The following is a 26731-nucleotide window of genomic DNA, read 5'->3' on the forward strand; positions in this document are numbered from 1 at the left end:
CATGGAATGGGAGAAAATATTTGTAATCCATGTGTACAAAGGACTTGTATCTACAATATACAAGGAATTGTTATAGCTCAGTAAAAGACAAACAACCCCCCCAAATGTGCATGATATTTGAATAGACAAAAGAAGATGTATGAATAGTTAATAAGTACATGAAAAAAATGGTTAACATTCTTAGTCATCAGGGAAGCACAAATTAAAATTACACTGAAAATCCATTACACACTGGACCAACTGGACTTCTAATCTATTACTCATCATATCGTGTAGCCATTTTACAAAACAGTCTGGGAGTTTCTTCTGAAGTTAAATATATACTTACGATATGAATCAGCAATTTCATTCCTACATATTTACTCAAGAGAATGAAAATAGATGTCCATGAAAAGACGCGTATATGGATGTCACAGAAGCTTTGTTCATAATGGTCTAAAACTGGAAACGACCCTAATGTCCATCAACAGGTGAATACGTGAATTGCAGTAGACCCATACTACAGATTACTGTTCAGCAGTAAAAGGGAATCCACAGATCACACGACATCCTAGATGAATCTCAAAACATTATCCCGATTGAAAGAATCTGGAAACAAAATAGTCCACATCATGTGATTCCATTTTTATGGAATTCTTGGCTGACAAAACTAATCTGTATTGGACAGAAGGCACGTCAGTGGCAGCATGGTGCTGAGGTTGGTGGAGATTGACTGCAAGGGAGCGTGAGGGAATATTAGGGGTGAGGAAAATGCCCTCTATCTTGGTCGTGGTGGATGTGGTTACTGAGTGTACACATTGTCAGAAGTCATCGGAACATAGACTTAAAACTGCGTGTGTATAAATTACATCTCAGTTTTAAAAACTTTCTGGCTGTCTTTGCCAGCTTAAAGTACTCGTTTTCATCTTTGCTCAGTCTTTTTGGATCAGTATTCAGCTACATCAAGGTTAATCTTCAAGTAAGTGTTGTTTCTCCTTTCTGTGGTATTTATCCCTCTGTCTCCTTTCTGCCTGTCCGGCTTAGGGAGAACTCGTGTGTCCTCATGGTAAGGGTGGCCGAGGTGGTTGGCATGCAGGTCCCTCCCTGAGTTCTCACTGGCCTAAGCAGAACTTTCCTTAGTGTCGGTGCCTCGGCGTTCTGCTGGTGACACTCATCTTGCTGGGCTCGAGGAATTGGCTTCTATCCTCACTGTGTACCGTGCTGACGTGTCTGCTGCTGCTGGTTCATGCTGTCTCTATGGTCAGGACTTGGGGGAATTCCTGCCTTTCTTGTTGTAGTTCTTCTCGAAGATCAGCGATGACTTCCATTTGGCTCAGGCTATTTCCCCTTTGCCACAGCCCTGCCTCTCATCTCTTAGATGTACTCCATGTCTCCATGGAGAACGTGGGAGAGCTCCAGGATCACTCCTGTATCACATGGGAGTGAGGGACAGACACTGGACCCCGTCTGTGGCTTTCTGTCTGCCCAGGTGCATCACGGCCAAGGGCACCCAATGAAGTAGGGTCTATCCACAGTTACCCACAGGATTCATAGCACAAACCTCCTTATTGCAACTCCTTCCCCCAAATACCCAGTTCCTAATTCTTCACCATCCCATTTATGTCCCCCTGGTCAAGACTCAAGAGAATCAGAAGTGCAGTCCTGAAAAACCTAGGCAGCTCATTGCTCTTCCTTTTAAAAAACCTTTCACCCTTCCTCTCTGGGTAGGCTTCTACTCTCCCTTTGTGTGGTAGAAACTTCCCCTATAGCACAGTCCTATGATTCCTTGTTTATGAATGAATTTATTATGGGTGGGACTCGTCTTCTTGTTTCTTACAGCAACAAACTTCTTGGCTTAGCCTTAATGATAGAAGGGGGCCAGTGAGGGGCACCTGGGTGGCACAGCGGTTAAGCGTCTGCCTTCGGCTCAGGGCGTGATCCCGGTGTTATGGGATCGAGCCCCACATCAGGCTCCTCCGCTGTGAGCCTGCTTCTTCCTCTCCCACTCCCCCAGCTTGTGTTCCCTCTCTCGCTGGCTGTCTCTCTCTCTGTCAAATAAATAAATAAAATCTTTAAAAAAAAAAAAAAAGAAGAGGGCCAGTGAGAGAAAACCAGCTTGCTAGCAAAAGGTAATAAACACCTCAAGAGATACTCCAAAAATACTATCTGCAGTACAGGTATATTTTAGAAATGCCTCAAAAGAGAGAGACTGGCAAACTTCATGATTCTTAAGTGACAACAAAGAGTAGAACAATCAGTTTCCTGAGAAGAGCCTGGTCAACCAGGTAACTCACTTTTGAGGGAAGAGCTACCTAATCATCCGTCCCCTGGTCTGAAGGATAAACGGTAATTCAGCTCCCTGGCTGTTTTATAGATTAGGAAGTGGTAGCAGAGAGGAGGTGATTGGCACAGGGTCACACAACTACCTCATGTCACTTAGACTGAACGGTCTTAATTCCCACTCTTGACATCTTTCTCCCACACACCTCTTTTTGTTTCGTGGCTGCAAAGCAATTTATAAGGAAGGATACAGCTAAAGGTTAAGGCACCGGAAGTAAAGGGGAATGGAGGAAGGAAAGAGCAAGAAAGACAGCGTTGGGAGCCCTAACAAAGCAAGTGGTTCCAGGACCACTGCGGACTTTTCTCTGGCAGCACACTGACTGTTGTAGGTCTTCTACTGACAGAGAGATCACGTCAGAAAACTTCACCCAGGACAACATGAAAGATTTACCCCACAAACGCAGTGCTTTCCTGGAAAGTTATTGACTGTTAGCAAGAATTCTTTGCAAATGGTTAGATTTTTTAAAAAGGTTTTATTTATTTATTTGAGAGAGAGAGAAAGAGAGCATGAGCAGAGGGGAGGGACAGAGGGCAGAGGGAGAAGCAGATTCCCCACCGAGCAGGGAGCCTGACAAGGGGCTCCATCCCAGGATCCTGAGATCATGACCTGAGCTGAGATCAAGGGTCGGATGCTTAACCAACTGAACTACCCAGATGCCCCAGAGATAATTTCACATTTATAGAAAAGTTGTAAGAGTAAGAATAGTATAAAAACTTTTAAAAAGATTTTATTTATTTGAGAGAGAGTGAGTGAGAGAGAAAGCACAAATGGGGGAAGGGGCGGGGGGGGGGTTTAGAAGACTCCCCGCTGAGCAGGGAGCCCAAAGCAGGGCTCCATCCCAGGACGCCAGGACTCCAGGACCCCAAGACCATGACCTGAGCTGAAGGAAGACACTTAACCAACTGAGCCACTCAGGCGCCCCTGCAAATGGTTAGATTTTTTAAAGCAAGGAGGATGAAGTGAAATCGAGCATGTATCCTAATTTATACTGCTAAGAGTAACCTTAAGGGAACATCACGATATAGAGCCTCTCTTGCTCCAAAAAGATTTTCCTGAAACCAGAATGAGATGCAGAACGCAGTTCTATTTTAGTGGTGGGCTGTAAACATGAAATAAATTAGAGGCTGATCAGTAAAATGAAGAATCTCGTGATGGTAACGTGCTTCCTTTGCATATAGTTTTAGGTATACTATTAACTCAGCAAAGGACCTTTTCTTTGCATTTGCGGCTCATCAGGGCCGTTAATTATGTATAAGAATGAGCAGGCTGATATTCTGGGGGAACCGCAGGCTGCCCCAAAATCTCTAGGACCAGGTTGGCCTTGTCCAACCTGTGCGTTTCTTCTGAATACATAGAAATCTGTTAAATGACCTGTTTTGAAAGAAACACAGGTTGTTTGGGGGGCAGTACACCCTTGTGTTAACCTGTGGGCTTCCTCCCCCTTCCTTCTGTCCTGATCACTCACACGAGTGGGTGCTCAAGCTTCACCATTGCTTGCGTGGCTTGTTGACAGCAATGCCCAATAGCCGTTTGGAAATCTGGAGGGTGGATGGGCAAGCGCACTGTGCAAAATCTGCCAGGCTCTCCCTCCACCTGTATCTCCATGTTGCGCTGCCGGGTGAGTCCCTTCACTCCTGTGGGCTTCAGCTCCGTCCTCGTGAACTGGAGAAAACAGGGCCCGTCTCTGAGGCTTGTGAGGCTCAAGTGGGCCTGTTCGTGAGGAATTATTCATCATGGTACCGCATCCTGATGCTTTTAAAGCCGCTTCTCCCCACCCCGGAATCCTGTGAGAATGTTCCCGGCTCTGTGCTTTTACCCAGGTTGGCTTTAGCTTACAACAGACCTCTGCTCCTGGTGCTGTCAGCCTTGCACGGCTTGGACTCTTGCAATTGTGTTTTTTGGAGAGACCTGCACAAATTGGTTCTTAACTCATAAGATGTGGGAATGCCAGAGAGAGGGGTTCAACTAAAACAAATGAAAATGGAATCATCTGGAGACACAAGAGGCGAAGGAAAAGTTAATGATGCTTAAGATTTTTGTAATGAGACGGAACATTTTATTTTGCCGGGGGCTTGTTACGTACGTCACGTCCTCTACTGAACAGTCACCTAATTTTCACTGTGTTGTTTCAATAAGTGATATGGTGCTTTCTAGTCCTTGAGGCGCCACACAAAGGAAACGTCTGTGGTCATATTTACATCCAGGAGTAGACCCGATCTAAGAAGCTGTATATAAAATGGTATTGAATACAATTTTGAAAATGATTCCTAACGATTATACCAGCTGTGTACCTTTTTGCATCATCTTTGCAACTGTATACCTTTTTGCATATCCTTCTATTCTTTGTGCTGGTTGCAAGTATACAACGTCTATGTAAGTTTTACCTAGCTTCTCCTGACAGTGTGCACACAGTTCTAGAGACTTCCTTTCACCTTAACGTGGCATCATAGATGTTTTCCCATGTTACAATAATCTCTTCTTGTTTATGGTTTTAAAGGATTGGATATAGTTCCATTTGTTCATGTGTCATAACGCTCGAAACACTTCCCAGTTGCTGGGCACCTAAGTTGTCTCTGTGTCATATATTATTCATAATGCAACTATTATTGTCCACCCCTAGTGGCTGTCTTCCCTTAAATTGTTTTCCTAGGATAACTTCCCAGCGATGAGATTACTGTTCAAAGAATTTGAATAACTTTCTAATTCTTGTTCTATTGCACTCTATTTCACTGCCTGTTTCAGCATTCTTTTTTTTTTTTTTTTTTTTTTAAGATTTATTTGACGCAGAGAGAGAGAGAGCACAAGCAGGGGGAGCTGCAGGCAGAGGGAGAGGGAGAAGCAGGCTCCGCGCTGAGCAGGGAGCCCAATGCGGGGCTCGATCCCAGGACTGCAGGACCATGACCTGAGCCGCCCAGGCGCCCCTGGTTCAGCATTCTTGAACAGCCCTGGGCAGCACTGACTGAGGACGGTCCGGATACTGGACATTTATGTGTTGGTGGATTTCCAGTCTTCAGTCGGAAAAGAGCTTAACCTTGGGGTTATTTTAATGGAAAAACTACACAGGCTAGAACTAAACCCAGGCCCAGAGCTTTCGGAGCTTTGGCTGTTTTACTTGTACAATTGATTCCACCATTTCGTGACACCTGGCTCCCAATTATGTCTAAGTAGTGAGCTGTTTCACTGTGTGTGTGTGTGTGTGTGTGTGTGTGTGTGTGCGCGCGCGTGCATGCAGGTGTGGGTAGAACTTCAAATGCTGGCGACGTTGAAATTGTGAGAGGGAGCGCGGGACATAAGCATCCCATGAATGTGACTCACATCTGGCCCTTCAAGAAACTCTGACTTAGGGCAACGCGGTATCGGCAAAAGTAGAGAAGCTATTGCTTGCAGGGGCCTGTCCGGTGTTGGGTATGAGTGAGACCGCGGGGTTGGACAGCACAGGAGGTCAGGGACAGGGTGGAGTGGGGGGTACAGTCCTGATCCAGGAATGTGCTGCTCCTTCGCTGGAGCTCTGACAGCTGCCACAAGGGAATGCCTGCCCGGTGTCTCTCCCACTTCCACTTTCTCAAGAGAATTGGGAGATCTGAAGTCCATTTGGGTTATTATAACAAAACTACTCTAGACTAGATGGCTTAGATTACAAACCTTTATTTCTCAGAGTTCTGGAGGTGGGAAGTTCAAGGTCAAGGTGCTAGCAGAATTGGTTTTGGGTGAGAGCCCATCTCCTTGCTCCTAGACAGTCTTCTTCATGCTGTGTCCTCATAGGGCAGAAGGGGTAAGAGCTCTTGGGGCCTCTCTTATAAAGAAATGAATCCCATTCACTATCTTTGCTCTGTATTTTGCTTGCTGAACTCACAGGTTGCCAGTTTGTTCTGGCTTTTTTTTTTTTATAAAGATTTTATTTATTTATTTGACAGAGAGAGAGACAGCCACCGAGAGAGGGAACGCAAGCAGGGGAAGTGGGAGAGGAAGAAGCAGGCTCCTAGCAGAGAAGCCTGATGTGGGGCTCAATCCCAGAATGCCGGGATCACGCCCTGAGCCGAGGGCAGACGCTTAACGACTGTGCCACCCAGGCCCCCCCCCGTTCTGGCAGCTTTAAAGATTGCAAGATTCTACTGTGAGCTATTTTCTTTGAAAAAAAATGTGGTTTTAAAGTTAAAACAATTTGTATTTATTTGGTTTGCCCATAATTTACCAAGTGGTACATGGCCTGTGTTCCAAATAATCCATGCTTTGTCATATTTGAAATGATGTTTTATTGAATTAATATTACCTCAGATTTTGTCTGGTGACCATAATCAAGTTGTACCAACAACTGAGTGATTCACTCCATCCCGTGGAGGAAGGATCTGTCAAAACTCTTATTTCTGTGCCTTAAATAATTCATCCCTAAAAGTAATTCAGAAACCTGTTTGTTATGCTAAAGAATGCTTTAAGGAACACCTTATATCATAGCTTCTGTGGGGTCAGAATCCAGGACGGCTTAACAGGGTCCTCGGCTCAGGATGTCACAGGCTGCGGTCACAATGTCAGCCAAGCTCATCAGGAAAGAATCTGCTTCTAAGCTTGCTTGAGATATTGTGGCAGAATTTATTTCCATTTTGCTGTAGGACTGAGAATTTCAGCTTTTTGCTGTCTCCTGGAGGCTGTCCTCAGCTCCCACAGGCTGCCCACAGTCCCCTCCACGCGGCCCCCTCCATAGGCAGTGTGCAATATGGCAGCTTCTTCTTCAAGGCCAGCAGGAGAGTGAGAGCAAGTTTTCTAGCAAGACCGAGTCTTACATAACATGACATAATCATGGGATTCCTGTCCTGTCACTTGTGCCCTACTCTGGTTAGGAGCAAGTCTCAGGTCCCACCCACACTCAAGGGGAGGGATTATACACAGTCGAGAACAGCAGGGGGCGGGACCATAGGAGTACCTGAGCGTCTGCCCACCATAAGGATTCCTGGTGCCCTGAAATCTGCCTGGCACCCAGTAGTCACTCAGTAAGTGCCGGTAGTTGAATGAATTGATGTTGCAGATATTACTTCTTCGAACCATGTATTGCTAATGTTTTTTTCGCAAGTCTGTGGTTTATCATTTGGCTTTATTTATTACATCTTGTGTAATATAGAAATGTTAAATCTTAATTTAGATGAATCAACCAAAATTTCCTCTTGGTTTGTTACATTACTTTACATCTCAGAGAGTCCTTCTGCTATCGAGATATCAGATAAATATTTGCCTATATTTTCATCTAGATTTTTAATGATTTTTTTTTTTCATTTAACTCTGACCTATCCAGAAGGTTAAGAACTAGGGGGAGAGTTGTAACCTGATATAGTGAGTAATCCTTTTTTCTCCACCAATCTCTGCTACCTTATTTAGCTATATTGAATCATTATGTACTTGCTGCTGGGCTCTCTATTCTGGTTCATTTATTTGTCATTCTCTTCTTTCCTTCATTACACACTTAAAAAATGATAGCATTGAAGAAGAAATTTAAAAAATAAAAATAAATAAAAATTATAGCATTGCTAGTGAGCAATGCCAGAGAAGTTACTATCAGACTCATTCAGTGCCATAAGTAGGCCATGGTCTAAGCTGTTGTAACAGAGAGGCTCCAAAATACAGAGGCTCAAATAAGATGGAAGCTTTTTGGTATTTTGTATAACAGGGTAGAGGTCTGTAAAGTCCGGAGCTGGAGAGGCAGCCCTTCTCCACCATCACCTGGGGGACCCAGGCTCCTTCTGCCCTGTAGCTCCGCCAGGCCCCCGGGTGCTGTCCTGGTCTGTGTGGGTGAAGCTGTCTCACCGCCGCATCCATGCTCGTCTGTGGGGAAGGGGGTGGTGGAAGTCCTGGGAAAGCGCCTCTGTCTTTGAGCTCATGAGCCAGAAATGGCTCATCGCTTTTCCTGCCATCCCTTTTATTTAAACTAAACCATGTTGCCACATCTACCTGCAAGAGAAGCTACGAAATCTGGTATCCAACTGGGTGGACATGGATTTGGCTAAATTATGGGAGGATCTCTTACTAAAAAGAAGAAGAATGGGTACCAAGGACAACTAATGGTCTTTGCCTCAGTCCAGCATTCATAGTTACAGATAATCATATTTAACAGGAAAGTAATGATCATTTTTGTCAAGTGAAAAATCAACCTTTGGATATGACCGTAAAATATAAATATGTCCTGATTTTTGTTTTAGATGGCCGGTAACCTATGTGCCAGGTAGCATTCTCTGCCAGTCTTGAATGCCAATTGGAAGTCACTGGACGGCAAACATCTTCCAGGATCATAACTGGGCTATTGGAGTAACTCGAAAAGGAAGAAAAAAGAATTGAAGCCATGGCAAAAGGAGCTAGAGTTCGGTCCAGCTCTCCTCCAGATGGAGGCTGGGGCTGGATGATCGTGGCTGGCTGTTTCCTCGTTACCATCTGCACCCGGGCGGTCACCAGGTATGGGGCATTCTCTTCTTCATTGATTAAGATGATCTGGCTTGTCTGTTCTTCTAAGTCTGCTTCATTCTATTTCTGAAACTGTCATTGTGAAAATATCTGTGTGTATGCATGACGTGTGTGTGTGTGTGTGTGTGTGTGTGTGTGTGTGTGTGTTTCCCCTATGTTTGGATGTCTTTTCCTCTGCAAGGAATGTGATTTTCTGACACTTGAAAGTCCTGGATAGTGGCGTCTTCTATAATATCTGCCACATAAACCTGGAGTGTTAGGACATTTTTAGACTAAATGTTATGGCTATTCTAGCCATTTGTTTTCATAAGCAACTCATCCCAGAAAAGAAAAATACGTAAGGTCACAACAATCCTTGAAAACCTCTTGACTCACCAGATACTGAGCCGTTAGAAGCTTAAAACCTAGAATTTAAATTCTTCTGCTTCATTTGACACTTGGCTGTGGTGCTGGAGGCTAAGTTCTAGGTTGAAGGAAAGTAACAGTAGAAGTACAGGCTTCTCTCATTCTCGCTTGTTCATTTCTCCTCTCTTTCTTTTATTCAAGGGTGTAGTGTTAAATATGCTTAAGTTACACCTGTATACATTGGGACTCATTCATCTTATTTTTATTTGGAATAAGTACATGCTTGAAATCTGCATATGCTGGCTCTTTCCTCTACATGTGCTTTCATTCAAGTGGAACACCTTGTTGCTCTTCTCTGGCAGTGGCCTTTAGCAGTGCAAGAAAGTAATTTGCACTAAAAACTTTAATTTGATGACATCCTCAATAAAAGCGTTGATGTTTCCCCCCATAACAATATATAATGCAGGAAAGAAGCGGGATATTTGTTTTTACTACAATAAGGGTTGGTTATGTATCATTTAAGAATTATAGATTCATTTAAAATAATGTGATTGGTATTGAGTCTGAATTTTCTTCCATCGGTATCATGGATCTTGTGTTCTGGCTGTGAGGAGTCATAGAGTTAAAAAGGAATCTCTTGGTTCTTACATGTGGAAGCTTCCATCATTTCCATGACAGGACAGTTCTGGAAATAAGTTCAGTGCTTTATAAGGAAGGCTCAGTTTATTTTTTGGGTAGTGGGGTCTTCATGACCCAGGTTAGGCAGAACAGGCTTATTTAGCCCCATCTCGTAGATTAGGACACTGATGCTCAGAAAGGTTAAGCGCCTTACCTAGTTTTGGTCTGCTGGGACAGAACTGGACTGGATTTCTAGTTGTTGTGTTTTGGTTTGGTTTGGTCTGGTTTTTTTACTTCTTAGCTTGTGTATTTACCATCGCATGTGCACACATAATCCGTTGACTCCTTCCAGCACAAACCAGGTGTTTCCCCAGCCTGTTATTTCTCATACATGCACCACACTCCTGTCGGATCTTCCATAAACATGTGTATATCCCACACATATCCTCTCTCGGTGCCTTTGCATTGCGAGAAGTGACTTTGCGTCAGTCTTCACCTTCGTTCTGCTCCAAGAGGGAGGCACTTTGAGGAAGCTCTGTGGCCAGTTCCTCGTCCCCTCAAACACTGCACCTTCTCCCCTAGAACAGCATAGTCTAACCAGATGTAGGTTTTTTAAAAATTGCCTTGGTGATGGCGTCATTGTCTTAAGGTAGGCTGCTTCCTAATCTCTGTAGCGTTGTCACATCAGTGATGAGAAGTCATAGTGCCAGGGGACAGTTGCTTCTAAATTCTTCTTCCAGAGGCTCTCTACTCTCCCTGTAGAGAGTACTCTACCTTAAGGCTGGGAGACATGGGGATTCTTTGAGTGTTGTCCTCCGGAACGATGGAAGTTAGCTGGGGGAGGTGTCTGTAGAAAATCGAGGACTTACGTCAAGGACACTAATTTACTGATGCTTTTTAGTGCTCGTTTAGCATCTTGTGTGGCTTGTCTTGTTTGGCAGGACGCTGAGTCTCAGTTTTTTCTCGGTCACAGTGGAATTGCCAGTGGAACCCATGACTGTCACCAAGGGCTGAAAGTCTTGCGTATTTTTTTTAGGTTGTACCCTTAAGTTTTCAACTTCGATTTAATAGAAATCAGGTCCACTAAGATATAACTATGCATTCATTGAGGACAAGGCTCCATCTAGGCGCTTCCAAAAACACAGAGACGTTGGAACACCACCCGGTAGGCTCAGGCGCAAATAACTGAAATACAAATCAAAATGTGCCAAGTATACATCAGGTAAAAACAGTGTAAAATAACACTGGTGAGGGGCGCCTGGGTGGCATAGCGGTTGAGCGTCTGCCTTCGGCTCAGGGCATGATCCTGGCGTTATGGGATCGAGCCCCACATCAGACTCCTCTGCTATGAGCCTGCTTCTTCCTCTCCCACTCCCCCTGCTTGTGTTCCCTCTCTCGCTGGCTGTCTCTATCTCTGTCGAATAAATAAATAAAATCTTTAAAAAAAAAAAAACCACTGGTGAGAGAGGGGTTCATTCTGACGTGGCAGTTCAGGGCAGGGTTTCTAGAGAAGTTGTCCCTGGAGTGAAGTCTTAGAGAATGGGTAGTGTTTGGCCAGGAAGAAATGAAAGGAGAAAGAGGTTTCCATCTGCACCAGATCCCTGCGCTTCTCTGCTAGTCACTTTGTGATCACCGTGGGCAGCCCCCATTCCCGAACTGCCAAGGGGTTAGCCCGAAACCAGAGCAGGGTTGTGGCTGGTGGTGAAGACCTATTATCAGAGGTTAATGGGAGAGGCTGAGAGGGGCATAGCTGAGCGGAATTAAGCTCAGAGGAGAAAAGTGTGAAGACACAGCCAGCACTGGAGCTCAATGTCATGAACACGAAGCGGCCAAGCGGACTGGAGATAGGGCCAAGGAAAGCAGCCACGGGGTGACTCGTCCATGCAGAGGGTCAGTGCCTGTTGTGCAAATAAGTCTTTTTTTTTTTTTCCTGTTTAAACTGTATACTTAAAAATTAAACCATGGGGGGGGGCACCTGGGTGGCTCAATTGGTTAAGCATCTGCCTTCGGCTCAGATCATGATCTTTGGGTCCTGGGAATAAGGCTCCGAGCTCAGTGGGGAGTCTGCTTGTCTCTCTCCCTCCCGCTCTGCTCCTCCCCTGGCTCTCTTTCTCTCTCTTTCTCTCTCTCCCTCTTTCTAAAATAAACAAATAAATCTTTTTTAAAAAATATTTTATTTATTTATTTGACAGAGAGAGAGAGAGTGCGAGAACAAGCAGGGGGAGCGGCGGGCGGAGGGAGAAGCAGGCTCCCTGTGGAGCAGGGACCCCACCTCGGGACTCGAGCCCACGATGCTTAACCGACCCCTAAATGAATAAATCTTAAAAAAAAATTAAACCATACATTCAGATGGTAAAAATTTGAATACAGAGATACATAAACTAGTCTTTTTCTCCTCACTTCTTGAATGCCAGTTTCACTGCCCAAAGTTAACCTTGTTAATAGTTTCTTCAGACCTGTCCAAAAAAAATTGTAAGAACTTATATCCATAAATAAAGCATATTCTTTTCATATTATACACACTGTTTTGAACTTTTTTTTGGCTTACCAATACCTCTTGGAAATATTTCCATATCAGCACATATGGTTCTACCTCACTAAAAAATAACTGCTTAAAATTCCATCACAAGGATGTGAGCATAATTTATTTAATGTATTTTTATCGAAGAACTTTTGTATTTCTCCCTGGTTTTTGCTTTACAAACAATGCTACCATCATGACCCAGGCCACTTTGAAATCATATTTTAGTTCTTGCCTTGTACCTGATGACGCTGCCTTACATGTGAAATTTCCATAAAGCTTAAAGCTGTCCAGGCTATTAAAGCCGTCGTTCTTATTTATTTTATCTCTCTGTTTGCTAATGTGTGTTGATTGCTTATTTTTTTCTTCAAGATAGCATATTAGCAAACACATTCTCTATTTAAGAATCATATTTCATTGTGAAATGACATGACATTCTATTTGTAAACTGACAGCTTGAGTTGGAGTTGACTTGAAAAGCAATAGCTGATTTAAATGTTCAAAGAAAGCCTCCAGCTTTAAGACCTATTTTTCTCTCAACCTCTTCTGGATCCGAATTAACTTAGTGGCAGTAGATGTCTACAGTCCTGTGGGATTGGGGAGCTCTTTTAACAACAGCTGTATTCCTGTAAGTAATAGCTAATGTTAGCTGACTCCTTGCTCTGTGCTGGTTAACATTGTTCCAAGCACTCTTCATTCATTAAATCATTTAGTCCTTGGAACAACACACAGAGGTCAAATGATGTGGCCAAAGTCACATGGTTATCCTGAAACCAACATTGCACTGTATGTTAACTAAAATTTAAATAAAAATCAGAAGAAAGCTGTACAAATAATACACATTTACTTTAATAAAAAAAATTAAAGAGCTACAAAAACAAAAAATAAAACAAAGTCACACGGTTAGTGAATAGTAGTTCTTTTAGCTACTAGGCTACACTGTCCAGTGGACCACTTCCTGCTCTGATGCAGTGGCCAACTTCATCAACCAGAAGAAAGTCTTGATCAAAGAGCAGATGTTGTCAGCATCCAGCTCTTCGGAAGCCAAAGAAGAATTTTATAGCAGAGTGGCAAGGTGGAGACAGCAGGCATGACGGTCCCTTGAGAGAGAGTATCTTTGGGAATGTTATTTCATACTAGGTGACCCTTGGGTGATACTCGGTTTCCTCATTCTTAGGAAGAGAGCCTGCCAACCCCTGAAAGGTGTCAGGAGTTGTTTGCCACTGCAGCGTGATCTCATGCATTATGGCTGATCCAGTTAGTTTATCAAACCGCTTATTTCATAGATGAGGAACTTGAGACCCTGAGAGCTGAAGAAGCTTTATCAAAATTCTCACTCAGTGTGAGGACCAGAGGTGAGGACCCAGCTTTCCTGACATGTCAGATGCACAAATTTTCCAAAGTACAATAAAAGTTATTCCTGGAATGAGAAGCCCACGTGTTCCCAATAACATTTGTTTTCTTTAAGGCCGCACCTATGTTTAGAAGCCATAAATCATCAGCCTGAACCATTTGAAAAGTACTTTTCCCTTTTGAGAACAAATAAGAAGTGATAGAATAGTCTTCCCATATTTTATGAAAGTCACGGTCAATCAGAAGCATGTTTGTGGTTATTAAATTTTACCTCTGGCAAACTGGCTCACATGTTTAGATAAGAATTATTTTTGAATTTTACATACCTAAAGTTTGACTGATATGACTAGTCAGTTAAGAAAACTTTCAAGCAGAAAACAAAACAGCAATGAAACAAGAGAACAAAAAAAGTCAAAAGAGAGAAACATAGTCACACAAATATGAAATCCCTCGGAATGATTTAGTAATGAGAAGAGACTATGATTTACAATCCCAAAATGTCATCATCATCGGGACCCTTTTTTTCTTAGGCTGCTTCACCTCCAGCTTCTGCATTTCCCTCCCACTGATCCGTCTTAAGAACTCAGATTCCTCACATCTCCACTCTACCGTATCTAGCTACACCTTCCTGGTAGCCACCAGCCGGTCTTCCTCTTCCCTTTCCCTCATTTATGTCCTTGAAGTTGCTACTCAACCTTTTTTACGTCCTCAGCTTCCAGTCACTTCTTTACCAATGCTAACGCTCCCTTCTTTCTTTCCTTCCTTCAATACCTTGAACCTTGAACAATATTTAAGGAGCATCCAGTACATGAAAGGTAGTGTACTGGGTATTTGGGATTAAGTGCAGGATAAGACAGACATGGCCTTTGCTGTCACAGAGCTGCAGTGTAGTGGAGAATACAAACACGTCCAAAGGGAATCGCCATGTGCCTATCATGTGGTAAGTGCCCCGCATGTCTTGTAAACATTTAAGAGAGGTATCAAACCCAGACTCAGGTAGTCAGGGAAGCCTTCCTGGAGGAGTTGACTGTTATCTTGAGACTAAAAAAAATGAGGGAGGCTGAGACAGCATCCTAGAAAAGAGGACGAGTCTTTGATGCTCAGAGGTATGAGAGGACGGGTGGTGTGTTGAAAGTCATGGAAAGCATTCAGTCTGACTGAAGAGAAGAATGCATGGTGGTGCGGGCTGGGGGGACACTAAGAAGGGCCAGCTCATGCAGGGTCTCAGAAGTCGTGCTAAAAAGTTTGAAGCATCAGGATATATTTCGTGTTCTAGTAACTCTGACCATGGAGTGTAAAATGTACCCAAGGCAGCCATGTGGGTTCAGGGAGACTAGCTGGGAGGGTGTGGGCTGCAGTCCAGGAGGGAGGTGTCGGCATGAATTGTGAATGGTAACGGAGCGCAGAGACGTGGAGGCAGGTATATGTATAAGGTAGAATAAGTAGAACTTGACCATAGAGCAGACTCGCCGCCAGGCTGATTTTGCTCTCCAAGGCACATTTGGCAATGTTTGGAGACGTTGGGGGTCGAGGCCAGGGATCAGGTTACCGTGGGCTGCTGAAGCATGATGAGTTAGACTGTAGCCCTCTCCAAAGAGACTGATGACTTCCTATCTCACCCCCATCAAGGCCTGATTCACCCTTGCTGTCACCGAGTCCTGAAAGCTCCTGCCCTGAGTTAGGAAACTTGCTGATCTGTATGACGTTCATTTCAAGTTGTACAGTGACACAAATTATTGCTCCGGAGTCACTTCTGTCTTTTTTTTCTACGTAATTAACGGTTTTTCAACATAAAGTTTCTCTGTCTCTATACGTCTGTCTCTCTCTCTAGAATGATCGTTTATAATCTCACCAGCCACATATAATGACTGAGTACTTTTGGTTTATATGCTTTGGCCTTTGTCTATTTATATGAACTATTTTTTTAAACCAAAATAAGCCTTATTACATAAACTACTTTGTAACTTACTTTTTTACTAAACGTTGTATTGTGAATTTATACCCAAATCAGTAAATACATATCAAATCATCCTTTTTAACACCTAAAAATAGTTCATTCTATTGATAAGTCAAAATTTATTTAGCCAGTCCCTTATTGATGGCCAAATAGGTTCTTAAGGATATTTGGCTATTATAAATAGTTCTCCCGCATATGTTCTGTCATATGTATCTATTATTGCTATTATTATCATCATTTGATTATTACCTTTTGTTAAAACTTAGAACTGAAATTGCTGGGTGAGGGGCGCCTGGGTGGCACAGTGGTTGAGCGTCTGCCTTCGGCTCAGGGCGTGATCCCGGCGTTGTGGGATTGAGCCCCACATCAGGCTCCTCCGCTATGAGCCTGCTTCTTCCTCTCCCACTCCCCCTGCTTGGGTTCCCTCTCTCGCTGGCTGTCTCTAGCTCTGTCAAATACATAAATAAAATCTTAAAAAAAAAAAAAAAGATTGCTGGGTGATGCATAACTCTAAATTGTCAAATTTTAACTTGCATAACAACCTCTTAGAAGCCACAGATGTTAGTAAAATATTAAGATAAATAAGGGCCCGTGTTTTTGCCTGCCATCTTTTCCATAAACCTCCCTCAGCAGTGATCCTCATATGCACTTGGCTGCAGCAGCCCTTCCAGTGGATGAACATTTGTTTTATCCTTTAGATGGCCCAATAGCTTCGGACTTCCCACCTACTATGGTCCGGCAACGTTCCACCGAAAACCGGTTAAAGCCTACGGAGATTCAAACAGCTGACCACAATTTGAAGCTGTGGTTTAGGTCCATGCTCATTCATAATTTTTTTGTATAAAATGCTTGCATTGTATTTTTCAGATGTATTTCCATTTTTTTTGTGGAGTTCCAGACATACTTCACCCAGGATTATGCACAAACGGCTTGGATCCATTCTATTGTAGATTGTGTGACCATGCTCTGTGGTGAGTATCACTTACCGGGCATAGACCGTCACTGGTTACTCTTGACCTGTACATGACAATGACCTTCCACTGCTTTTGCTTACCCATTTTTTTCTGAGTAGGAGGGCTTTGCTAAAAATGGCTAAGATTATATAAAAAGAAAAGACCGATCCTACTTTCAGCCAAACCCAACCAGACGTGCTCTTGGAAGTAGTGGTCTCAGCTGATGGCAGATGGAACAGGTAGTTAGTACTCTCAAGAAGACACATATTATTTGGTTCTCCCATAATGAGATAGGGTGCTGGGCATCACAGGACTCCTCCTGCTTTGGGAAGAAGTTAATCATATCGTATATGCTTGGCTTCTCTCTTCTAAATGCTGTGGTCCCGTCCTTCTCCAGTCATGTAAACAGTCATTGGATAGCACTGCGAGCCATTTCTATGCAGTCTCCTTAAGCAAGTGCCAGTAATATGTGCATCACATCTCAAGGCTTGTTTTCATTCAGTTCCCTTCCCAGAGGTTCAAAATTTGGCTCACGGATTTCGTTTTTCGTGCATAAACCTTCATTCTTAGAAGAGTATGAGGGAAGGCAGGATGGGGCAGTCATGGGAGAAGTGCACTCACCATGGCTATAATTTCATTCAAGAAACCCCAAGGGTACAAAGGGTGTAAAGAGTATTCTCAAAACTCATGGAATCTCTCAGTCCACCTGGATAATAGAGGAAAACTAACCGTGAGAGTTTTCTTTTTGAACATTTTAAACCAAAGTTATTGTATTAATGTCTTAGAGAGTTTCTGAGATTGGGGTCAAGTTGAAATGATCTATTCGCAGTCTAGGCCCATTTAATCATTTCATTCAGATGAATCCTTGGTATTAAAAAAAAAAAAACTGTCATCTCCTCAGGCCATGTCTTGGTGGCAAAAGGGAAATACTATATTATTATGTAGTATAGAGTAATAACTCCTAAATAAATCAACTGATTCCATTCTAGGTACTGATTCGTATTTATTTTTAGAAAAAATGTACATACGCAGGAATCAGTTGAATTGTGCTGAAATGTGCTTCCTTTGTTGGGAGGAATTTGAGAGCAATTCTAGGACTAAAAGCAGGTTTCATGAGAAGGCTAAGTTGACTCTGGCTACTGATAACACTGGGAGGTCTTAAGGGATCAAAAAATAATATCTTTGTGTTTTCTAGCCTTTTTTTTTTTTTTAATCAGTTAGTCACTTTGTTTTCAGGGTCACATTATTAGTCACGGCCTTTGTATGAACGCGCCAAGTGAGCCATGTTTATCTTTCTCAGAGGACACAGGTGACTCATTTCCCTCACTGTTATCTTTTCGAGAATATTTATAATCCCCAAAAGAGGAATAAATGGCCTTCGGTGACAACATGATCACAGTGACTGTGTGATAAAGCAGGGTCTTGTTAGATGTAGCATTTTTAAATTCAAGGCCCTGAGGCCATGCAAGGACTTCAGGCCTGTTGTATCCAATTATCACGTACCCACTTGCTTACCTGGCAAAATGAGTTGAATTCAGGAGATGGACAAAAGGCTGTGGAGTCATAAATAGGACACTCACTGGGGGCACTTTGCCCTCTGATAAACAGAGAAGCAAACATTATTCATTGAGGTCGGTCTAAATTTTGTCCCTTTCCGATAGCCATAGCAGCAGCAGCCTGGAGAATTAGATATGTTCTCAGGAGGTTTGCTCCTTCCTGCTTTCCAGACGTTATATATACAGCCAGCCACTGTTTTAACTAGACAGGAGACATCGGGCTGATGACTGTTTCTTATCATGTACGTTTGAGTGAGGCCCAGTTTCAACCTGATCAATACAAAATAATACTCTCCCGATACCCTGAGAACTTGCTCTTCTGATCTTGTTACTAGGAGTACTGTTACCAGCGTGCGTTGTTCCATAGAAAGAATTCACATGCTTTGCCCACCCATGTCCCCTGCTATCAGTCTGGGAGGCCCGAGGAGACAGAATAAGAGGGTGAAATAACCCTGCACTTGATGTCAGGTGCCCCGGTGGCACTTCTTGGTGATCGTGGACATGTCAGGTCCCCCTGAACTTCAATTTCTCCTCAGTCTGATCCAGCTTTAGTTAATATTCTATAAACCTGAAGTCGGCACAGTTCTGACACATTGTTAAACCACAAATAGAGCGAGGCCAACCAAAATATCACCATGGACGTGAAGCATTTGTTTTGATTTCTCATCCACAGGGTTTCCTAAAGCCTGAAAACAGTACCAGATTGTGAAATTTTTCTGTGGTCTCTTTCCCTGGCCTTTCCCGCATAACACTGCTGGCCACACAGGGTTGCCCACTTTCCTTCCCCAGAAGCTAACTGTCATAATTATTGCTAATGGTGCATGATTCATACCATATAAAACATACAAGGCACATCCTAGTGCAAGTGGTAAGTAATTTAAATAAGGAGCTGATTCACTGTTTAAAAAGCACCCCAGAGCCCTGGGATTATGGCTGTAATAGAATGGAGAAGTGAAAGGAACAGCGAAGTGCAAGTCAGCAGACTCGATCCTAATTCCAGCTTTGCGACCGTTCTCTGTGTGACCATGGACAAGTCGTTTCCTCCCTCTTCAGTTGCCAAATCCGTAGAATGAGCAGGACGGGCTTGATACTGTAAAAGTCCATCATTCTTGGCTCAGCCAATGCAACACCACAGTTTTTTCACAGTGCCCTCAAGGCCTTTCTGTTGAACCTGTTTATTATTGGTTTCGAAGCTCCGCTTGGGAGTGTCGTCAGTAACCATTTATCCTGTCAAGTGGGAATCATGCTGGGTGGCTTGCTGGCATCTACTGGTCTCATCCTGGGCTCGTTTGCCACCAGTCTGAAGCATCTCTACCTCACTCTGGGCGTTCTTACAGGTAAGGGCACTTTGCACCCCTGGTCTCACCCTACCCCATTCAGGTTTTGTCAATCACATCAACAGACCCATAATCCATAAAATATTCATCTTGTTAGCTGCATCATTTAGCTGACTTAGCTCATGCCTACTTACCTAGCAGTGAAAAGAGCTGGAAATACTGCTGACTGTACTGCTGTAATAGAAATGTATCACCGCTTGAATTCGGCCACGCGGTAGGAGTAGCTGCTGGCTTCCCTGTGGCCGGTGTGTGGCTGAGACTCTGTACTTGGAAGCAATGAGATATTAGCCAAGGCAACGCGCATTTTCAACAATGCTCACCCTCCCAACGTCTGTGCCAAGACATGAATATACTATCTGTGGTCAACCTGAGTTGCCCCTGCTTTAGAGTGAAGATCACTGTCCAATAAATGGGGGTTTACAATTTAAAGAAGAAAGCCCCTGCTTGTGAATATTCTTCTCACATACATTCTCTCTCAATGCTGTGGAAGTATACTTTAGAGAACTATAGGGAACCCTGCAGGAAGAGAAGTAACCTGTGTGCATTCTATAAATCACACCCTAAGGGGACTGCTTAGCATCAAGGTGGGATCAGTTGGTGGCACTGGAGCGGCAGTTTGCCCCATCACCCAAAGGGACGTGGAGTAGCTCTAAGTCACAGTCTGGGCACCGTGCCATGGGGGTGGCGCGATCTGGCCAATAAAGGACATAATCTCATAGCGATTTTATAAATCTGGCTCTGTCAGCTAAGAAACGGTATCTGTCCCCCGTAACCCAAAGGGCCCAACTTCTGGGGTGTCCAGTCATCCCAGTTCACCAAGAAGCACCCTGATCTTAGCACTGAAGGTCTCTCATCCGGGAAACCCATCAGTCCAGGCAAATCAGGATCACTGGTCACCCTGCAGTACAGATGGGAACAGGAGCTGACGGTGGTTCTGTTTTTCCATTTAGATGCCATGAATTCCAGGTTTTACACCCTTCAGATTTCCTTGGCTTTAAAGGAATAGAAGCTGAAAATCTTTAAGAGGCTTTCTGCTGACTTTAAGGACTATTTTCAGGTTACTCTGTGTATATTGCTATGTTCATGTATAAAGTTGGCATGAAATTTCCCAATTATGTGAAATTACTCTGGAACTTTCATGGGGCCACATGTGCTATTTAAACCCAAATTCCAGAATGGTCCAGAGTATCAGAGTTGTGTTTTCATAGGCAGTGAAGAGTTGAGGCGATTCTCTGGTGATTTGTCTAATTTAAGATAAAAAGAGGTGTTGATGGGGAGAATAAGTTTCTTAGGTCGGCATTATCCTGATTTTCTAGTTAATTCAAATTCAGTTTGTGTAATAGTTTTTGAGTTCTTCATTTCATTTTAAGAAGCCATATTTTTTAAGGGTTTCTTCCCAAGAAGAAAGGCCTACATGTGCTCTGATTTCCCCACTGTGGATGACTGGTGGGGGAGGCTCATCTTCAGCTTCGTGTAGAAAATAGTTTTGAAAGGGTTTGACAGAAGGCCCGATTCCCCTTCCTCCAAATACATTTATTCTGAGATGTTCTCTTTCAGCGGCTATTCGTGGCGAACCAGCACTCATGGGCTTCTCTCTATCCGTAGGCCTTGGGTTTGCACTCTGTTACTCTCCAGCCATTGCCATGGTCGGCAAGTACTTCAGCAGACGGAAGGCCCTGGCTTATGGGATCGCCATGTCGGGAAGCGGCATCGGCACCTTCATCCTGGCTCCTGTCGTTCAGCTCCTTATTGAACAGTTTTCCTGGCGGGGGGCATTACTCATCCTTGGGGGCTTCGTGTTGAATCTTTGCGTTTGCGGTGCCTTGATGCGGCCCATTACTCTGCAAGAAGACCAGACCACTCCAGAGCAGAACCACATCGGCAGAACTCAGAAGCCAGACTTCCAGCGAGTGTCTCCCTGTTCTACTTTGACTAAAAAATGGGTGCAGACCTGCCTCTGTTGCTCTTTGCAGCAGGAATACAGTTTTTTACTGATGTCAGACTTCGTCGTGTTAGCCATCTCTGTTCTCTTCATGGCTTATGGCTGCAGTCCTCTCTTCGTGTACTTGGTACCTTATGCTCTGAGTGTCGGAGTGAGTCACCAGCAAGCGGCTTTCCTTATGTCCATACTTGGGGTGATCGACATTATTGGCAATATCACGTTTGGATGGCTAACTGACAGAAGGTAAAAGCCGTTGAAACCACAGTTGGTTCCCTACCAGCGGGCCCTGAGCTTTGAGTTCCCCTCATCCCCTTACCCTGTAGAAGCCGTACGTCTGAATAACGTCAACAGGTTTTCAATATCTGAAGCCAACCCCCTTGCTGGTCCTTCTAGTCAGAGGTTGGCGAACTTTTTCTGTAAAGGGATAGAAGGTAAACATTTCTGGCTCTGTGGGTCATGTGATCACAGTTATCCGACCGCTGCTGGAGCTCAAACCAGCTGTAGACGATATAAAAACAAATGCAAGCGGTTATGTGCCAGTAGGACTTCACTTCCGGATACTGAAATTTTAATTTCTCATATAATTTTTACGTATCAAAATAATCTTGTTCTTTTGACTTTTTTCAACCACTCAAAAATAGAAAACCATTCTTAGTTCATGGACAGTGCAAAAAAGAGGTGGTGGGCTGGATTTGGCCATAGTTTGCCAACCCCTGTTCTAGATGGTTTAGGATAGTGGGGAGGTCTAAGTTGCAGAAACCTGTGGTAACTACAAGTTCTGGTGACAGATTTAATCCCATCCCAAGTCGAGTCAGTCCTCAGGCTGGGTGTAGTGGTTTTAGTTATTTTTTAACAACCCCAGACACTGGCTGGCAATGGAGAGAGGAGCAGAATTCAGTCCAGGCAGGAAAATCAGGGGCAATAATAGCACATTATCTATAGGCAAGTATTTGTGTTTGACGATACAGATAGCACATACTTTCATTATAATTTTAGGCTTCGAAATCAAAGTTATCCGAAATCTACCAAGTAGTTTCTTCAGCTAATGCTTCTCTGTTAAGATTGAAAAAAGCAAGTTACTCATCTTCTCCTAAATGGACTCTTCACACTTGAGCTATGACCTGGGACAGCAACCGTCCTGTGGCTTCTTACATATTATGTCTTTGGTAATTAGGGTTCCACTGCCATTCTCCAGTGCTATGAATATAATATTTAAAATTAATTCCAAAAATGTAATGGTTAAGGAAAAGAGGGGAGAGCACAGGTATCTATCTTGACAATCAACTCAACAAGAAGTAGCCGGTATAGGTTTGACAGAGGCATCTCTAGCTGGAGATATACAAGACCTAAGTTCTTATGCTGACTCTGCCCCTTATTATCCCTGCGACCTAGGGAAAATCACTAACCCTCAGATCCTTAAGGGGCTTCATCTGCGAGACAGGCCAGTGCAATATTTTTCTGTTAACCTCTTAGCATTTTGTGAGGCTCCGAGGAGACGGTAGGTTGAAAAACGTTTGTAAAGCATGAACTGCTGGTGCTGATAGTATACTGGGTCTTCGAACTGATGATGGTATCAGTGCCATTTGGCATCAGTGATGAGTTTGGAGCTATAGAGGGGAAAGTGGAATGGAAGTACCTTTGGGGAGGACTCAAAATAAGACGTGGTCCTAGTACAAGACCTTCATAATCTCTGGCAAATCATTTTAACGTCTTCATATTCTAGCTTCTCCCTTGTGTAACTTGGGTTTTTGAGCACATGTGGTGTACCAGATACCAGATGATGACCTATCTGAAAGCATCTAATAGGATAGACTGCTAGAAAATGTTAGCCTCCTGATACTGTACCTGTTATTTTACAACTATCCTTAGGGTTACCCTATGAGATAGGTAACCTTCCCATTTTATAGCTAAAGAAATTGAGATTAGAGGAAAGCAGTTAGTAGATAGAACTGAATGTAAAATTCCATCTTTCTAACTTCAGAGCATATATTATTTTCTGCTACACCATGTTTCCTGGGAAGATGAATTCTTGTGTTGTCATCCGCCAGAAGAAAGATGGCAGACAACGTAGATAACGCCCCATGGGAAGCCTTCTCTATAATTGACGGCAGTGCTCATTGCTGGGTGGCGGTGGTTCTGAAGCCCTTTGATAAAACCCGTGCATACTGCACTCATTCTTGACCTTCAAATCCACAGGTGCCTGAAGAATTACCGGTATGTCTGCTACCTCTTTGCCGTGGGACTGGATGGGCTCTGCTATCTCTGCCTCCCGATGCTTCAAAGTCTTCCCCTGCTCGTGCCTTTCTCTTGTACCTTTGGCTACTTTGATGGTGCCTACGTGACTCTGATCCCAGTAGTGACTGCAGAAATAGTGGGGACCACTTCTTTGTCCTCAGCGCTCGGTGTGGTGTACTTCCTTCATGCGGTCCCGTACCTGGTGAGCCCACCCATCGCAGGTAGGTTTCCAAAGAGAGCCCCCAGTCACCTCTGCTGTTGGTCAGACTGATGTGAAAACAGTGAACTCACACGTGGGCAATGAGGATTGGAAGTTAAGTTGGGAAGAGGGAAAGAGAAAGGGATTCAAGAGCCATCAAATATCATGGTCTTACTTGTATCCTTGTTTTATCATTTTCTTCCAATCAATGGGGACCTTAGCCTGCCTGGAAAGAAAAAGTCCAAACTTAGGGTCCTGATTCCATTCCACACTAATGATGGGAGCAATGGAATGGAGCAGCTGTTCAGACTTATAAATAAGTCAGGCACATGCGGAAGGAAGTCTGGAGGGAGTACAGGATTCCAGTTGGGGATAGTGGGCACTGGGGCTGAGGTGGTGAGTGAGTGTGTCATAGTGGAGTGTCCTGAGTGCCAGCCAAAGGAACCATAAGGGCCCTATATTCTTCAGAGACTATGGGTAGTATTACGGTTTTTGTACAGAGGGGTAATATGGTAAAGAGTATGTTTTAGAAAATGGGACCTGGCAATCGATCTAGTACTTTAGGGGAGAAGCAGTTAGGATTCCATTCTAATAGTTCAGGAGCAAACCGATAAAGTCCTGAACCAGGGCAGCTGCAGCAAAATGGAAATGAGTTCTGGGGGCAAGGAGGAAGTTTTGGGAAAAAAACTTCAACTGAATTTAGCATGTGGGGGTGAAGGAGGGGAAAACTCAGAGATAACCTAGAAAATAATGACATGATTGAAAGAAATGAGGAAGTTGGAAAACCTGGCTTTGCCAGAAAAAATAATGAGTTTAGAAATGTTCAGATATCTGAAATATCCAATAAAATTTCCAACAGAGCTGTTTAAGGATGAAATCTTAGTTTTAGAGGGAGGCCAGATTTGGATTTAAAGATTTGGGGATCATCAGATAAAACATCTAGAATGTTTTGTAAACTGTCAAATGCTATAGAAATTTCAAGTGTGATCAAACAAGTAATTTGATGAGTATTTATTGCTTTTGTACACCAGCATTGCTTTTGGCACACCGACAGCAGCAAACAGGCCAGAGTCCCCCCCTCCTTCCTAGAGTAAGTGGTCTAGGCCAGTGTCTCTCAAAATAAGGTCGTGGGACCCCCTGTGTCAGAATCCCCTGGGGCCTTTGATACAAAAGGCAGATTCCTTGATCCTCCCATGTGATCTGAATCTTTCCAGGAATCTACATTCTGAACCAGCTTTCTTGTGATGCTTGTGCATACTAAAGATTGTGAATAATTGGTTCTTTTTTGTTTTTAAGATTTTATTTATTTATTTGAGAGAGAGAGAGAGAGAGAGTGAGCCCAAGAGCAGAGTGAGGGGCAGAGGGAGAAGCATATTCCCCGTTGAGCAGGGAGCCGGATCCAGGGCTCGATCCTGGGGCTCTGGGATCTGACCTCAGCTGAAGGCAGCCCCCTAACAGACTGAGCCATGCAGGTGCCCCGAGAGTAACTGGTTCTGATTACTACCTGCCTAAACTAAAACCGAGAGAGTGAAGATCCCTGAAAATAGGCAAAAAAGAAATGAGCCAAACATTTGCTTAGAAGAAAGGAAGGGAATTTTTGAAAAAGGCAGGATTTCTGCTTTAGCTGATGTTGTGAATAAACAGTTCAGAATTATTTCCAAACCCTAGTGCTTGCTAAAGCAGCAAACTAGGGGAAACTGGTTGCTTCATGGCTATGGATAAAAATCCTGGTCAGTTTAAGTTCGGTGATATAGGACTACATGCTTAGTGCTTCATTTTGGGGTACTGCCCCCAAAATGTCCCCGCATCCTTCTTCAATAGCCGATTTTTGTGTTTACCAACCTTTAGGAGCAGTGTAATTCTGTAATTCTGTTAAAAAGTCATAGCGCATCCATGAAATTGGGAGTCCTGGATCTTTTTTCAATCCATGGCCTTCCTTTGGCAAATCAGACATTATTCTTGTTGCCAGGCATTGGAGGATTAGGGAGTGAGCTCTTACCGTAATACTTCTCTTATTTAATTACCTTTAAAATGACAATTCTCTACTCAGTCTCTTCTGTTCCGTGCTACAGAAATGCATAAGTAAGTCACACAATAGCTAAAGCATTTGAGGGCAGTTGGTTTGCAGGAAACTTTGTGGGGCTTATAACAATTTCTACATACCATTTTGACTAATGAAGTAGGTGAAAGGAAAAATCATATACTTTTCCAGTGGATTTAAGTTTAGAGGAATTTTTTAAAAAGATATATTTTATTTATTTTAGAAATAGAGAAAGAGAACAGGGGGAGGGAGGGGGGAGAGAATCTTCAAGCAGACGCCTCACTCAGTGCAGAGCCCAGTGTGGGGCTTGACCCCACGACCCTGAGATCGTGACCTGAGCTGAAACCAAGAGTCAGATGTTCAACAACTGAGCACCAAGGCACCCCCATTTAGAGAAGTTTTGAAAAAATTTTTAATCACAAAATAATTGCCTGCCAAGGTCTAATTTGACCCCATTGATTCTCTGATTATTGTGGCCCATGTTTTGCATATCATATGCCCTGGTTCTCCTCAAAATTTAGAGCTGGAATAGTTATTGAGATTAATTTGTTGCAAGAAGAAATAAAGGGGAAAAAAAAGCCATGATTGCAAAATGATACGTAGTGAACTTTGCATTGGCAATTTCTACAATGGCCCAGAGTTCTGATTTTCAAACTTCATGGGGTACGATGACTGGATCCAACGGAAAATTTGAATTCTGCTTTATCCAGAAGCATGTTATGTTACTCAAGAGAAACAGTGTGTGGGTACTGGGAATACTGCTAACATTCAGTACAATTATATTCTCCTAACAGCAGAAATAAATGATCTCAACATCCGTCATTTGAATGACACTATTTTTCATCTTTTCTACCATATTTGCTGGTATTAATAATAATATTTATTGTGCGATTACTAAGAATGGGACACT

The 26731-nt window shown here is 43.4% G+C and overlaps 1 protein-coding gene across 1 annotated transcript in view; it reads left to right on the plus strand.

Annotated features, from left to right (window-relative positions):
- Window positions 1–8559: 8559 nt before the first annotated feature.
- SLC16A12 (solute carrier family 16 member 12) overlaps window positions 8560–26731 on the plus strand; it is an 18671-nt gene continuing 499 nt past the window's right edge. Inside the window, exons 1-5 of the mRNA XM_008696347.2 lie at window positions 8560–8755; window positions 16426–16529; window positions 19261–19404; window positions 21010–21589; window positions 23543–23802. Coding sequence (XP_008694569.2) covers window positions 8646–8755; window positions 16426–16529; window positions 19261–19404; window positions 21010–21589; window positions 23543–23802 — 1198 coding nt within the window. The 5' untranslated portion in view covers window positions 8560–8645. The remainder of the gene's footprint in view (window positions 8756–16425; window positions 16530–19260; window positions 19405–21009; window positions 21590–23542; window positions 23803–26731) is intronic.

The sequence above is a fragment of the Ursus maritimus genome, unplaced genomic scaffold (assembly GCF_017311325.1).
Source record: "Ursus maritimus isolate PB19 unplaced genomic scaffold, ASM1731132v1 scaffold_7, whole genome shotgun sequence".
NCBI classification, from domain to species: domain Eukaryota; kingdom Metazoa; phylum Chordata; class Mammalia; order Carnivora; family Ursidae; genus Ursus; species Ursus maritimus.